Raw genomic sequence first — 12,489 nt, 5'->3', positions numbered from 1 at the left:
CGGGTCTCGAACCCGTGGGCTCAGGCAATCCACTCACCTCAGCCTCCCAAAGGCGCGGGATTACAGGCTTAGCTACCGAGCCCGGTTATTAAGTATCATTTTTAAAAACCAAAACATATGGCCAGACTCGGTGGCTCAGCCTGTAATCCCAGCACTTTGGGAGGCCAAGGCGAGTGGACTGCCTAAGCCCGTGGGTTCGAGACTAGCCTAGGCGACTTGGTGAGACCTCGTCTCTACAATAAATAAATAAATAATTAGCTGGGCATGGTAGCATACACCTGTAGTTCCGGCTACTTGGAAGGCTGAGGTGGAAAGATTGCTGGAGCCCAGCAGGTCGACACTGGGGTGGCCACGAGTGTGCCACGGCACTCCAGCCTGGGTGACAGAGTGAGACTCTGGTTCAAAAAAAAAAAAACACACAATATAAAGTAAGCACTGTATGAAAAAAAGTGAAATGATAAAACTTATAGAGCAAGATACTAGTTACAAAACACAACAAATCTTTACTGTGAATAAAAGTGGATCATTTGTGGAAAAAAGCCAACTAGGAGATAACATTTCAAAAGAAAGCCAAAGTTTAAGGTTGTGAAAGACAGCTTAGCTTGATGCTTTTTCTTGATACAATGTAAGACTGTATTTCTGCACAAATATCATATCAATGTTTTTAACCCAAGTATTATTACAACATTTCCCAAAATTAAACAACTCAGAAATAGTTGGAGAGCACTTTCCCATTAAATTATTCAACATTATCTTTAAAAAACTCTTTTTGCTGGATAGGCTGGATTGAGAAAATATACACAACCAACAACTGTTTTAACCTTCAAAACAAATTAAGACAAACAAATAGGAAGCAGACAAGAAAATAACATTTCCATTCCCCCAACTCCATTACTCCTAGCCCATAATCCCCCTTTTCTCTATCCCAAGTCCCTCTCATAAGTATCATGCAACAGCAGCTTGCTGGGATTTTTTTAACCTCCCCAATAATTTCCATCAGCCTCTCTGATAGATATCCCCAAAATATGCCAATTAAATAAGGCAATGTGCTTGCCACTGCAAAAGAAGATTCAAGACAAACTTAGGGGCATCACTCTGAAGACGCTGCTGCCTTTTCTCCCTTCTGCTTCATAGAAATCATGGAACTGTCACTTACATCATGCTTTGTTGGAATATATCACAGTGATTAAAAGCACGAATTTTGAGTCAGGTCATATGACTATTTCTATATTATGACAAGTGCCAAAACACAATAAAGATAAGAAAAAAACTGGTTTACTGAATTAGGCAATCTCAAAAATGTACATAATTGGCAGAAATTTAAATTAATAAAAACCATCCTGGAAGTCCATTTGGCTATAAGCATCCAACACCTTAAAAATATACATGTAATTTGACTCAGAAATTCAATTATAAATTGAATTTATTCCATTTCTTCTAGAAAAATAATAGGTTAAACATGCAACATGTAGGTACAGGAATGTTCTCTAGAACAAGTCTAGAGTGATGTTCATAATAGTAAGACACTGCAAAAATCTCAAATGCCCCACAGTATAAGACTGGTTAGTCAATTTATTATGAACAACCACACCATGAAATACTATGCAAACATTAAAATGAATGATAGACTGGGCGTAGTGGCACATGCTATAATTCCAGCACTTTGGGGGTCAAGGCAGGAGGACTGACTGAGGCGAGTAGTTGGAGACTAGCCTGGGAAACATCACTACAAAAAAAACAAAAAATTAGGCAGGTGTGGTGGTGCACACCTGTATTACCAGCTATTCAGGAGGCTGGGGCAGAAGGATCACCTGAGCCCAGGAGGTCGAGGCTATGGTAAGTCATGATCATGCCACTGTACTCTAGCCTGGGCAGCAAGTGAAACTTTGATTAAAATTTTAAAAAAAGAATGATAAACAACCACATTCAGCTAGACAATATTTATAATATGATATTGGGTGAAAAATGCAGATTACAAACATGAAGTATAAAATAATCTCAATTGTATTTTTTAAAATTTAGTCACATAGACACCCTGATATAATATACCTAAAAATGTGAGACAATAGTTATCTCTAAGTTATGACATTAAAGGTGATTAATATTTCCTTCTTTGTAAATTTTTCATCTTCTCATTTCATTACAACGAGCATCATAACTTTTATTTATTTATTTTTGAGTCAGGGTCTCACTCTGTCACCCAGGCTGGAGTGTACTGAAACAATCATGGCTCACTGCAGCCTTGAACTCCTGGGCTCAAGCAATCCTCCCACCTCAGCCACCTGAGTAGCTGGGACTATAAGTCCTCGCCACCATACTAACTTTTTTATTTTTGTAAGGACGAGGTCTTGCTACATTGCTTAGACTGGTCTCAAACTCCTAATTTCAAACAATCCTCCCACCTCAGCCTCCTCAAGTACTAGGATTACTGACATGAGCCACTATGCCTGGTCTCATCATTACTTTTATAATATGAAAAGCTTTTTACATTTTGAGTAAAAAAAGTTTTGTATGTGTAGTAAATATACACAAAGCATACAGATAACCAAGAGTTAATTACATAAGTCCATGTAACATATGTGTACATATACCTACATAACTAATCTCACTTCTATAAGTACACATCTTAAGTTTTGACATTTGAAAATCAGCACTTCTTTAGAGTATAATTTAGACCTTCTTTAACATTTCAAAGGAATTGAGGGACATCTGTGACATCCTAACATACCAATACTGCTTCAATACTATTTTACAATCCATTTTTAGGTTGTTTTGTTATAGGTGAACGTTTAGTACTATGCTGTACCCTGCCTTTTGAGTTACTGCCCCCCAAAAAAGAAAAGGAAAACTAAACCACCTCTAAATATACTGCCTGACGTTCATAAGGAAAACCACAACAGAATGCCACTTCTTTAACAGTTTTAGAAAGGAGTAATTATCAGTGAGGGCCCCAGGAAGTAAAGAGGAAACATCAAATAAATTATTCAGATATTCAGACAAGTCTGATTTTTCTCTCCTTGCAAGCATCTCCACCAAAATACAACATGAGAAGATGAAGCTTAATACACAGGAAGATTAAGAGAACAACTTTTAAAACCATTTAAATTATTTAAGTATTCATAATAATTTAGTAATTTAACACTAAACTAAGTATGAACTTCTTATAAAAGATACATCATTTAGATTTTATTCATTCAGGTTAGAGTTACAAATGAGCTATGGCATGCTGACCCATCGGTTAAGAAATATTAAAGACATGCAAGAATTCATAAAATTTTATAACTGGTCATAAAAAGAAAAAAAAAACACTCACCACCAAGTCCCAATTATTTTGTTCAAGCAATGTAATAGCTTCATCAATGTTTTCAATGCCGGTACATGCCTAGAAACAAAATAAACAAACATTTTAGATATAATTTTAGAAACAGAGAGGTTAATACACTTAAAAATGTAAGGCTGGATGCAATGACTCATGTCTGTAATCCCAGCAATTTGGGAGGCAAAGGCGAGAGGACTGCTTGAACCTAAAAGTTCAAGACTAGCATGGGCAGCATAGTAAGACCTTGTCTCTACAAAAAAAAAATAAAAAAAATAAAAAAAATTAGCCAGGCATGATGGCATATGCCTGAGGTCCCAGCTACTCAGAGGATAAGGCAGCAAGATCACCCGAGTCCAGGAGGTTGAGGCTGCTGTGAGCCATGATCGTATCATTGCACTCCAGCCTCGGTGACAGAATGAGAACCCAATGCAATAAGTAAATAAATAAATAATATAATATATACTTTAAGTTCAAATAGGTATATGAATAAAGCCAAAACATAAAATGCCTAACACTTCTGAGCATTTTATACAGGTGTGAAAATTGTTAATTGCAAAGTAAATTTACAATGCTCTGAAATGAAAGACAATAAAATAAAACAATAAAAGAAAGTATGTCTAAATATTGCATTTTGGAGAACAGGATGATCTCTGAGAAAAACAACTTCCATTCAAAAGTTTCTAATGGACAACCACATGTAAATAAATGAACTTCAACCCAAACCTTGCACCTTATACAAAACTAACTCAAAACATGTTAACAGATCTAAAGTAAAATCAAAACTATAAAACTTCTGGACCTGTGCTGTCTGATATAATAACAACTAGACACATGTGGCTAATGAGTCCCTGAAATGTGGCTCAACTAAGTTAAGATGTGCTGTTAAGTATACAATTAATACAAGGTAAAACAACGCAAAAATTAAAATGTACACTCTCATTAATAATTTTTCTTTTGAATACATGTTGAAATGAGAATTTTTGATATATTGGCATATAATATCAAAATTAATTATACCCAGTTCTTTTTGCCTTCTTAAGAAATACTAAAAAATTTTTAATTTCTATATGTCACTATATTTCTAGTGCTGTTCTTGACGAAAAAATAAGAGAACATGTTTGTGACTGAATTAAGTAAATATTACTAAGATACAACAGCAAATGCACAATCCAAAAATAAATAGAATTGGCTTTACTAAAATAACTACTGGTCTTTGAAGGAAACTGTTAAAAGAATTAAAAGGAAAGTCACAGACTAAAGAAAATATCTCCAAAATATGTCTAACAGGACTTGTAATTAGAATATAAAAATGCACAAAACTCCATTTTTAAAAATTAAAAATAACAAGATTTTAACAGAAATGTCATCAAAGATATACAGATGATGAATAAGCTCATGAAAAAGTGCTCAACATCATTAAACATTAGGGAAAACGAAAAAAATACAGATACTACTTCTACATACTACAGTGTTAAAAAATACTGACAATACTAAACGATGGTGAGGATGCAGAAGAATTAGAACTCTCCTACACTGCTGGTCAGGATGCAAAATTATATAACCAATTGGGAAAATTATTTGGTAGTTTCTTAGAAAGTTATGACCCAAAAATCCCGCTCCTATGTTCTTCTCCAAAAAAAGTGAAAATTTTAGCTCACATAAAAACCTATATGTGAATTTTTAATAGTAGTTTTATTCAAAATCACTGGAAACAATAAACACCCCAAATGGCCTTCAACTATCCAACCGTAAATAGAAAACTATTCAGCAAGAAAAATGAACAAACTACTGATAACACAAAATAACGTTAATTAATCTCGAATTATGCTAAATGAAAGAAGTGAGATTCAAAAAGAAAGGCTACATTCGGTGGGCCATGGTGGCTCATGCCTGTAATCCCAGCGCTTTGAGAGGCCAAAGAGGGAAGATCTCTTGAACCCAGGAGGTCAAGGCTGTGGTGAGCCATGAGTGTGCCACTGCACTCCAGCCTGGGTGACAGTGAGACCTACCACATTCAAAATACTACAAACTGATCCCATTTGTAGGACATTCTAGCAAAGACAAAGTAATAAGAACAAAAAAAACATATCAATGATTGCCAGGGATTTAGATGAGAATACGGATTAATGACAAAGGTGCAGAAAAAGCATCTGTGGGGAGGAGATAATGAAACACTTTTGATTCTGGACCCATATAAAATCAACAAGACAAATAAACCAGCATTTAAAAATGCAATCTTTATTTTCAGTTAGGTGAAAAGAAAGAGATAATCCAAAAGTTTCTAAATACTTACAGATGCTACCAAGAGCAATTCAGACAGGGTAGAAGTTGCACAGAAGGAAGAGGAGAGAAAAGCCACATGGAGTTCAGAGAGAACCCAGAGCAACAAATATAGAAAAGTACTAGAAAAATACACTTCCTCAGTGATGTCAACAAAAATGGGATAGTAGTAGTTCCAAGAGGGAGCATAGTCAAAGATAGGGTAGGTAATTTGTCCCTGCACAGAAGCACTGAAAAATAGGCAAAAGCCTTCAGAATTAACCTTGTCAGAAATCTGGAAAACAGTCAAAGAATTAACTGACCCTCAAGTGTATCAACTGAGTAAACACAGGACCAAGAAAAAGGCACCTTAAAATACTGTTTAAAAGGGGTTGGCAATAGCCAGAAACTGCCAGGGGAAGGGGGGTGCACATAGCATCAATAAGAGTACCTGATCTCAACCAGGCAAAGTGGGGACCAAAGGAGGGTCAAACTTTACCTATACGATGACCACTTGTATACCTAATCCTGAATTGTACCCCACATCTTTAAAATAAATAAATAAAATAACAGTGTATAAGCTTCGCAGCATTTTTATTTCCCTTACCACACCCCCAGCTCAGCAGCCCACATTCCTACTGTTGGACCCTGGTACCTGGTTCCCGTGTAAGCAGAGCAGACTTTGCTCTCAAAGAAATGTGTCTGTTTGACCTGTCTGAGACTAGCTGAAGGACAGACTTAAGGCACTTCCCTTTGTTTCACCTAACTCTGACTCTCTCAGTGTGGAAAAGTGATCACCCAGAGGGTATTCCTCAAAAATCATTTTAAGGCAAATGAAAAACCCACTGCTGCTTGGGGCAAAAGATTACAGTTAAGGCTAATACCATACATGCCAAAAACCTGGAGAAAAGACTGGAGAGTTTCTTTGGGAAATTACAGCATTGAAAAGCAAGACACACATATGTCTAGGGCAGGACCCCTACTAAGAAAAGACCTGAGAAAACCACTGGCTCTTCTCTAAGCTCAGCACAAGCAGAAAGTGAAGGCTAAAGCAGAGTTGTAAACAGACCAATTAAGGTTGATGGAATGCCCAAAAGAGAGAATATGCCAAGACTGGGAAAGGTTTTGCTGACTTCTTTCTTTTTCACGTTTTTCTATTGTTTCTGACTCCAGGTATTCAAGGAAATCTCTCCCAAAAACACTATCACACCACAGCTAAAAAATAAGAGACTTCAGAGACTGCTATGGAATGAATATCTGTATAACCCTCAAAATTCACATGTTGAAATCCTAAGCCCTACTATGATGGTATTTGAAGATTGGGTTAAATGAGGTCATGAGAGTGAAACCCTCATGACAGGATTAGTGCCCTTGTAAGAAGAAATATCAAAGAACTTTCGTCTCTGTCTACCTGCCCTCTCTCTCCGCCTCCCCTTCTACTCTCTCCCCCTCCCTCCCAAGCCACCTACAAATAAGGAAGAAATTCAGTAAGTGAAAATTACAACAACTCAAATGGAAAATTAACTAGAAAATTAACTAGAGGGTTTCAATAACAGCTTTGGGCAGGCAGAAGAAGGAAACACAGAACTTGAAGATTACTCCATTGAAATTAGCAATCCTGAGGAGCACACAGAAAAATAAATGGACAAGTGTGAACCCTAAGAGATCTGTTACCATCAAGCATACCAACATACACATAAAGAGTTTACCAAAAGAAGAGAGAAAAAATATTTAAAGAAATAATGGCCAAAAACTTCTCAAATTTGATAAAAGACAATAATCCACAAATTCAAGAAGTTCAACAGGTTCCAAGAAGCAAAACACAAAGATGTCAATACCAAAACACATTATAATCAAACTGTGAAAAGCCAAAGAGAACATTGAAAGCTGCAAGAGAGAAGTGTTTCGTATACAAGGGATCCTTAATAAGATTAGCAGCTAATTTCTCATCAGAAACTATAATCCAGAGGACAGTAGAATGACTATTTAAATTGCTGAAAAGAAAAAAAAACATAAACTAAAAAACTGAATTTCAAAACTGAAGAAGAAATTGACATGCCCAGATAAACAACAGCTGAGGGAGGCTGTCATTATTAGACCTTTCCTACAAGAAATACTAAAGGGATATCATGAGAAATGAAAGGATGCTAAACAGTAACATGAAGTCATACAAAGAAAAAAGGAACACTGGTAAAAGCAACCACATTGGTAAATACAAAAGTCAGTATTACTGTACTTTTGGTTTGTAACTCTTTTGTTTTTCTTTCTAATGACTTAACAGAAAAACACATAAAATAATTTAAAATCTATGTCAGTGGGCACATAATGTATAAAGATGTAAGTTGTGTCCACAACATAATGGGAAAGTGTTATGTTGCACAGAAGCAGAGTTTTTGTATACTATTAAACCTAAATTGGTATTAATTCAAAATAGACTGTTGTTAAGTTGAAGAGGTTATTTGTATTCCCTAAAGTAACCACTAATAAAACGACTTTACAATATATAAGAAAGGAAATGATAAGTGCAATACAAAAAAAATAATAATAATAACCAAACACAAGGCTGTAACGAAGGAATTGGGGGAGAAGACATGACACACAGAAAACAAAACAGCATACCCTACATCTTTATAATAAAAGTTAAAAAATAAAAAATAAAATACAAACAGGGAAATATGATCCTTGCCTGTCCCACAGCTCTAGCTCATGTTAGGAAAAAAGTCTAATTATTAGTCTGCAAATGGGTACAAAAATATAGTTAGAATGAATAAGACCTAGTATTCAATAGAGAAAAGGATGACTATAAACATTGCATATTTTAAAATATCGAAAAGAGTAGAATTAGAATACTCTTTGCATAAAGAAATAATACATGCTTGAGGTGATACACACCCAATTGCACTGATTTGATTATTAAACGTTGTATGCCTGTATTCAACATCACATTGTACCCCATAAATATATAAGGCTATCATATAACTCATGTACCCATAATTAAAAATTTAAAAATTAAAAATTGAGACCTATTTTTAAAAAAACAAAACAAAGTAGCAAATAGCAGAACTAAATGCTTTCTTATTAGTAATTACTTTTAAGTGTAAATTAATTAAACTTTCCAAATAAAAGACAAAGATTAGCAAAATGGATAAAAAGACAAGATCCAACTATACGCTGCCTAGAAGAGACTCACTTCAGATAGATCCAAAGATGCAAACAGGTTAAAAGTGAAAGGATGGAAACAGATATTTCATGCAATTAGTTACCAAAAGACAGTTTGGTTGCCATAAAAATACCAGACAAAATAGCCATTAGGTCAAACATTATTATAAAATAAAAGAAGTATATTATATATTGACAAATGGGACAATCAACAAGATGTAAAAATGAAAACTATATTATACACACCTAACAGCAGACAACCCCTCTAACATATGAAGAAAAAAACTAACATAATTTAAAAGATAAATAGTTACACGATAATGATTGGAAAGCCAGGCACGGTGGGTCACATCTGTAATCCCAGCACTGTGAGAGGTGGAGGTGAGAGGATTGCCTGAGTCCAGGGGTTCAAGACCAGCCTGGGCAACATGGAGAGACCTCGTCTCAACAACAAATCAAAAAAATTAGCCGGGCGTGGTGGCACACGCCTGTAGCTCTAGCTACTTGGAAGGCTGAGGCCGGAAAAATTGCCTAAGCCCAGCAGGTCAAGGCTGCGGTGGCTGTCATAGTGCCACTGTGCTCCAGTGTGAGTGAAAGAGTGAAAATCTGAATCAAATAAACAAACAAACAAACAAATAATCTACAAACAATTATAAGCCAATAAAACTAGATAACCAAGATAAAATGGATAAATCCTCAGAAACACACAAACTACCAAAATTGACTCAAGAAGAAATAGGAAATCTGAACTGATTTACAGCAACAGCTTGTATCTGTAATCAAAAGAATACCAAAAAAGAAAAGTCCAACACTAGATGGCTTCACTGTTGAATTATACCAGTCATTAAAAGAATTAACATCAATCCTTCTAAAACTATTACAAAAATAAAAATGGACAAGAAGGAACAATTCCTAACCCATTCTATGGGGCTAACATCACCTGAAAACAAAACCAAAAAAGATATCACAAGAAAACTACAGACCAATATTGATTAGGAATACAAATGCAAAAATCCTCAACAAAATACTGACAGACTAGACCCAGCTGTGGATTATACACCATAACAAAGTGGGCTTTATTCCACATAAGGTAGTTCAACATAAGGATCATTATACCACATTAACAGAATGAAGGAAAACAAACAAAAAAATATGATCAGCTAAAAGTTATTTTTAAAAATCCAACAAATTTTCATGATTAAAACAATTAAATTATGAATATAAAGAAACCTTCTTAACAATATAAAAGATATGAAAAACCCAGATCTCACATTATACTCAAAGATAGAAAACTAAAAAGCTTGGTCCCCACATCAAGAATAAGGTAAGAGTGCCCACTTTTGCCCTTTCTATGAAACATGATACTGGAAATTCTAGCCAGAGCAATTAGACAACAAAAACAACATAGTGAAACTGGAACAGAAGAAATAAAACTATCTCATTTCAAAGATGACATGATCTTATATATAGAAAATTCTAAAGAATTCACACACAAAAAAAAATTAAAGCTATAAAAGTGTAGCAAAGTTGCAGGTTAAGATCAACACCTAAAATTCAGTACACCAGTAAAAAATTCTAAAAGAAAATTTTAAAACAATTTCATTTATGTTATGGTCCAGAAGAATAAATATCTAAGAATAAATTTGACCAAGGAAGTGAAGAATATATACCAAAAACTATGAAACAATGCTATATAAAACATTGCTATATGAAATTTTGAGAGATATAAATGAGTGAAAAAACAATCTATGTTTATGGACTGCAAGAGTTGGTACTACTCAATACTACCCAAAGTGATCTACTAATTCAATGTAATCTCTATCAAATTCCAACAGCCTTTTTGTAGAAATGTAAAAGCTGATCCTCAAATTAATATGAAATTGCAAAGGACCAGAATAGTGAAAACTATCTTGAAAAAGAAGATAAAAGTTGGAAGACTCATACTTCCTAACTTCAAAACTTACTACAAAGCTACAGTAATCCAAACAATGTAATACTAACATAGGGCCAGACATATAGACCAATACAGAATTGAGAATACAGCAATAAACCCATATATCTATGGCAAATGATTTTTGAAACAGGTGCAAGGCCATTCAATGGGGGAAAAAATAGTATATTTAACAAATGGTGCTGAGACAACTAGAAAACCACATGCACGAAAATGAAGTTATACCCCACAGCATACCATATACAATAATAAACTCAAAATGGATCAACAACCTAAATATAAGACTAAAGTTAAAAAACTCTTAGAAAAAAATACAACAGTACATCTTTACGACCTTGGATTTGGTAATGGTTTCTTGGATATGACACCAAAAACATGAGTAGCAAAAGAAAAAAATGCATACATGTTGGACTTCATTAAAATAAAAGCTATTTGAGCATCAAAGGACATCATCAGGAAAATGAAAAGGCAGCCTATTTAGTGAGGGAAATATATCAACTTATTGATCAACTTATTATCAAATATATTGCAACTTTTATATCTAGTAAGGGTCTAGTATCCAGAATATATAAAGAATTCTTACAACTCAACAACAAAAAGGCACACAACTCAATTTTAAAATAGGCAAAGAACTTGAATAGACATTTCTCCAAAAAAGATATACAAATGGCCAATAAGCTCATAAAAATATGCTCAACATCCCTAATCATTAGAGAAACACAAATCAAAATCAATGAGATACAGCTTCACACTAAGATAGCTAAAAAAATTTTTTAAATTACAAATGTTGACAAAAGATACAGAGAAAGGAAATTCATACTCAGCTGGTAGGAAGGTAACATCGTTCAGTCACTATGGAAAACAGTATGGTGGTTCCCCATATGACCCAGAAATTATACTTCTAGATATTCTACTCCTAGATACCCAAAAGAATTTGTAAAAGCTGACCCTCAAATTAATATGAAACTTCAAAGGGCCCAGAATACAACAAAAGAAATAATAAAACATCTGTCAATACAAAAACATGTGCATGAATGTTCACAAACGCATTTTTCATAATAGTCAAAATACAGAGACAATCCAAAAGTCCATCAACAGATGAATGAATAAACAAACTGTGCCATATTAATAAAATGGAGTATTATTCAGTCATAAAAGTAAGGAAGTACCAATACATGCTACAATATGGATGATCTCAAAAACATTATGCTAAGTGAAAAAAGCCATTCACAAAAGATCACATATTGTATGACTTCATTTATATTAAACATCCAGGAGGAGTAAATCCACAAAAACAAAAAGCAGACTAGTGGTAGACAGGGGCTGGAGGGAGGAGAGAATGTGAAGCAACAGCACAGTAGGTAAGGAGTTTTCCTCCACAATAATGAAAATGTTTTCGAAGTTGATAAATGTGATAGTACATTGTGAATGTACTAAAAGACACTAACTTATGTACAAATAGTACATTTTTTAAATGGCTAATTTTATGTTATATGAATGTCACCGAAATTTTTCTTCAATATATATTTCCTCAAGGTAAGGCTTTTGACTCAAATGCAAAGTAATAGCCTTCATTTTCAAAAACCAGTGCTCAATCTGGTAAGGCAAGGATAAGATCAGACAGGTGTACAGGAAAAGGTACAGGCAAGAAATTTGGGAAATGAAGGGGCCCAGAAGGGACAGATAATGAATGAATGAATGAATGAATGAATGAATAAATAAATGCATTTCCTAAAAGCTAACGGCTACTTCTGAATGTGGAAACCTATGTACTCATTTTTGCAGCCTAAAACTACGAAAA

At 34.5% G+C, this 12,489-nt stretch overlaps 1 protein-coding gene across 1 annotated transcript in view; it reads right to left on the bottom strand.

Moving 5' to 3' along the window:
* Window positions 1-3,382, bottom strand: part of FAF1 (Fas associated factor 1) — a gene marked incomplete at its 5' end in the record, with an annotated part of 331,295 nt that extends 327,913 nt beyond the window's left edge. Inside the window, one exon of the mRNA XM_008057040.1 lies at window positions 3,314-3,382. Coding sequence (XP_008055231.1) covers window positions 3,314-3,382 — 69 coding nt within the window. The remainder of the gene's footprint in view (window positions 1-3,313) is intronic.
* Between the last annotated feature and the right edge of the window lie 9,107 nt (window positions 3,383-12,489).

The sequence above is a fragment of the Carlito syrichta genome, unplaced genomic scaffold, assembly GCF_000164805.1.
Source record: "Carlito syrichta isolate Samal-C Ts95f unplaced genomic scaffold, Tarsius_syrichta-2.0.1 Scaffold86251, whole genome shotgun sequence".
In the NCBI taxonomy this organism is placed as follows: Eukaryota; Metazoa; Chordata; class Mammalia; order Primates; family Tarsiidae; genus Carlito; species Carlito syrichta.
This window is presented reverse-complemented; position numbering and strand designations above follow the sequence as displayed.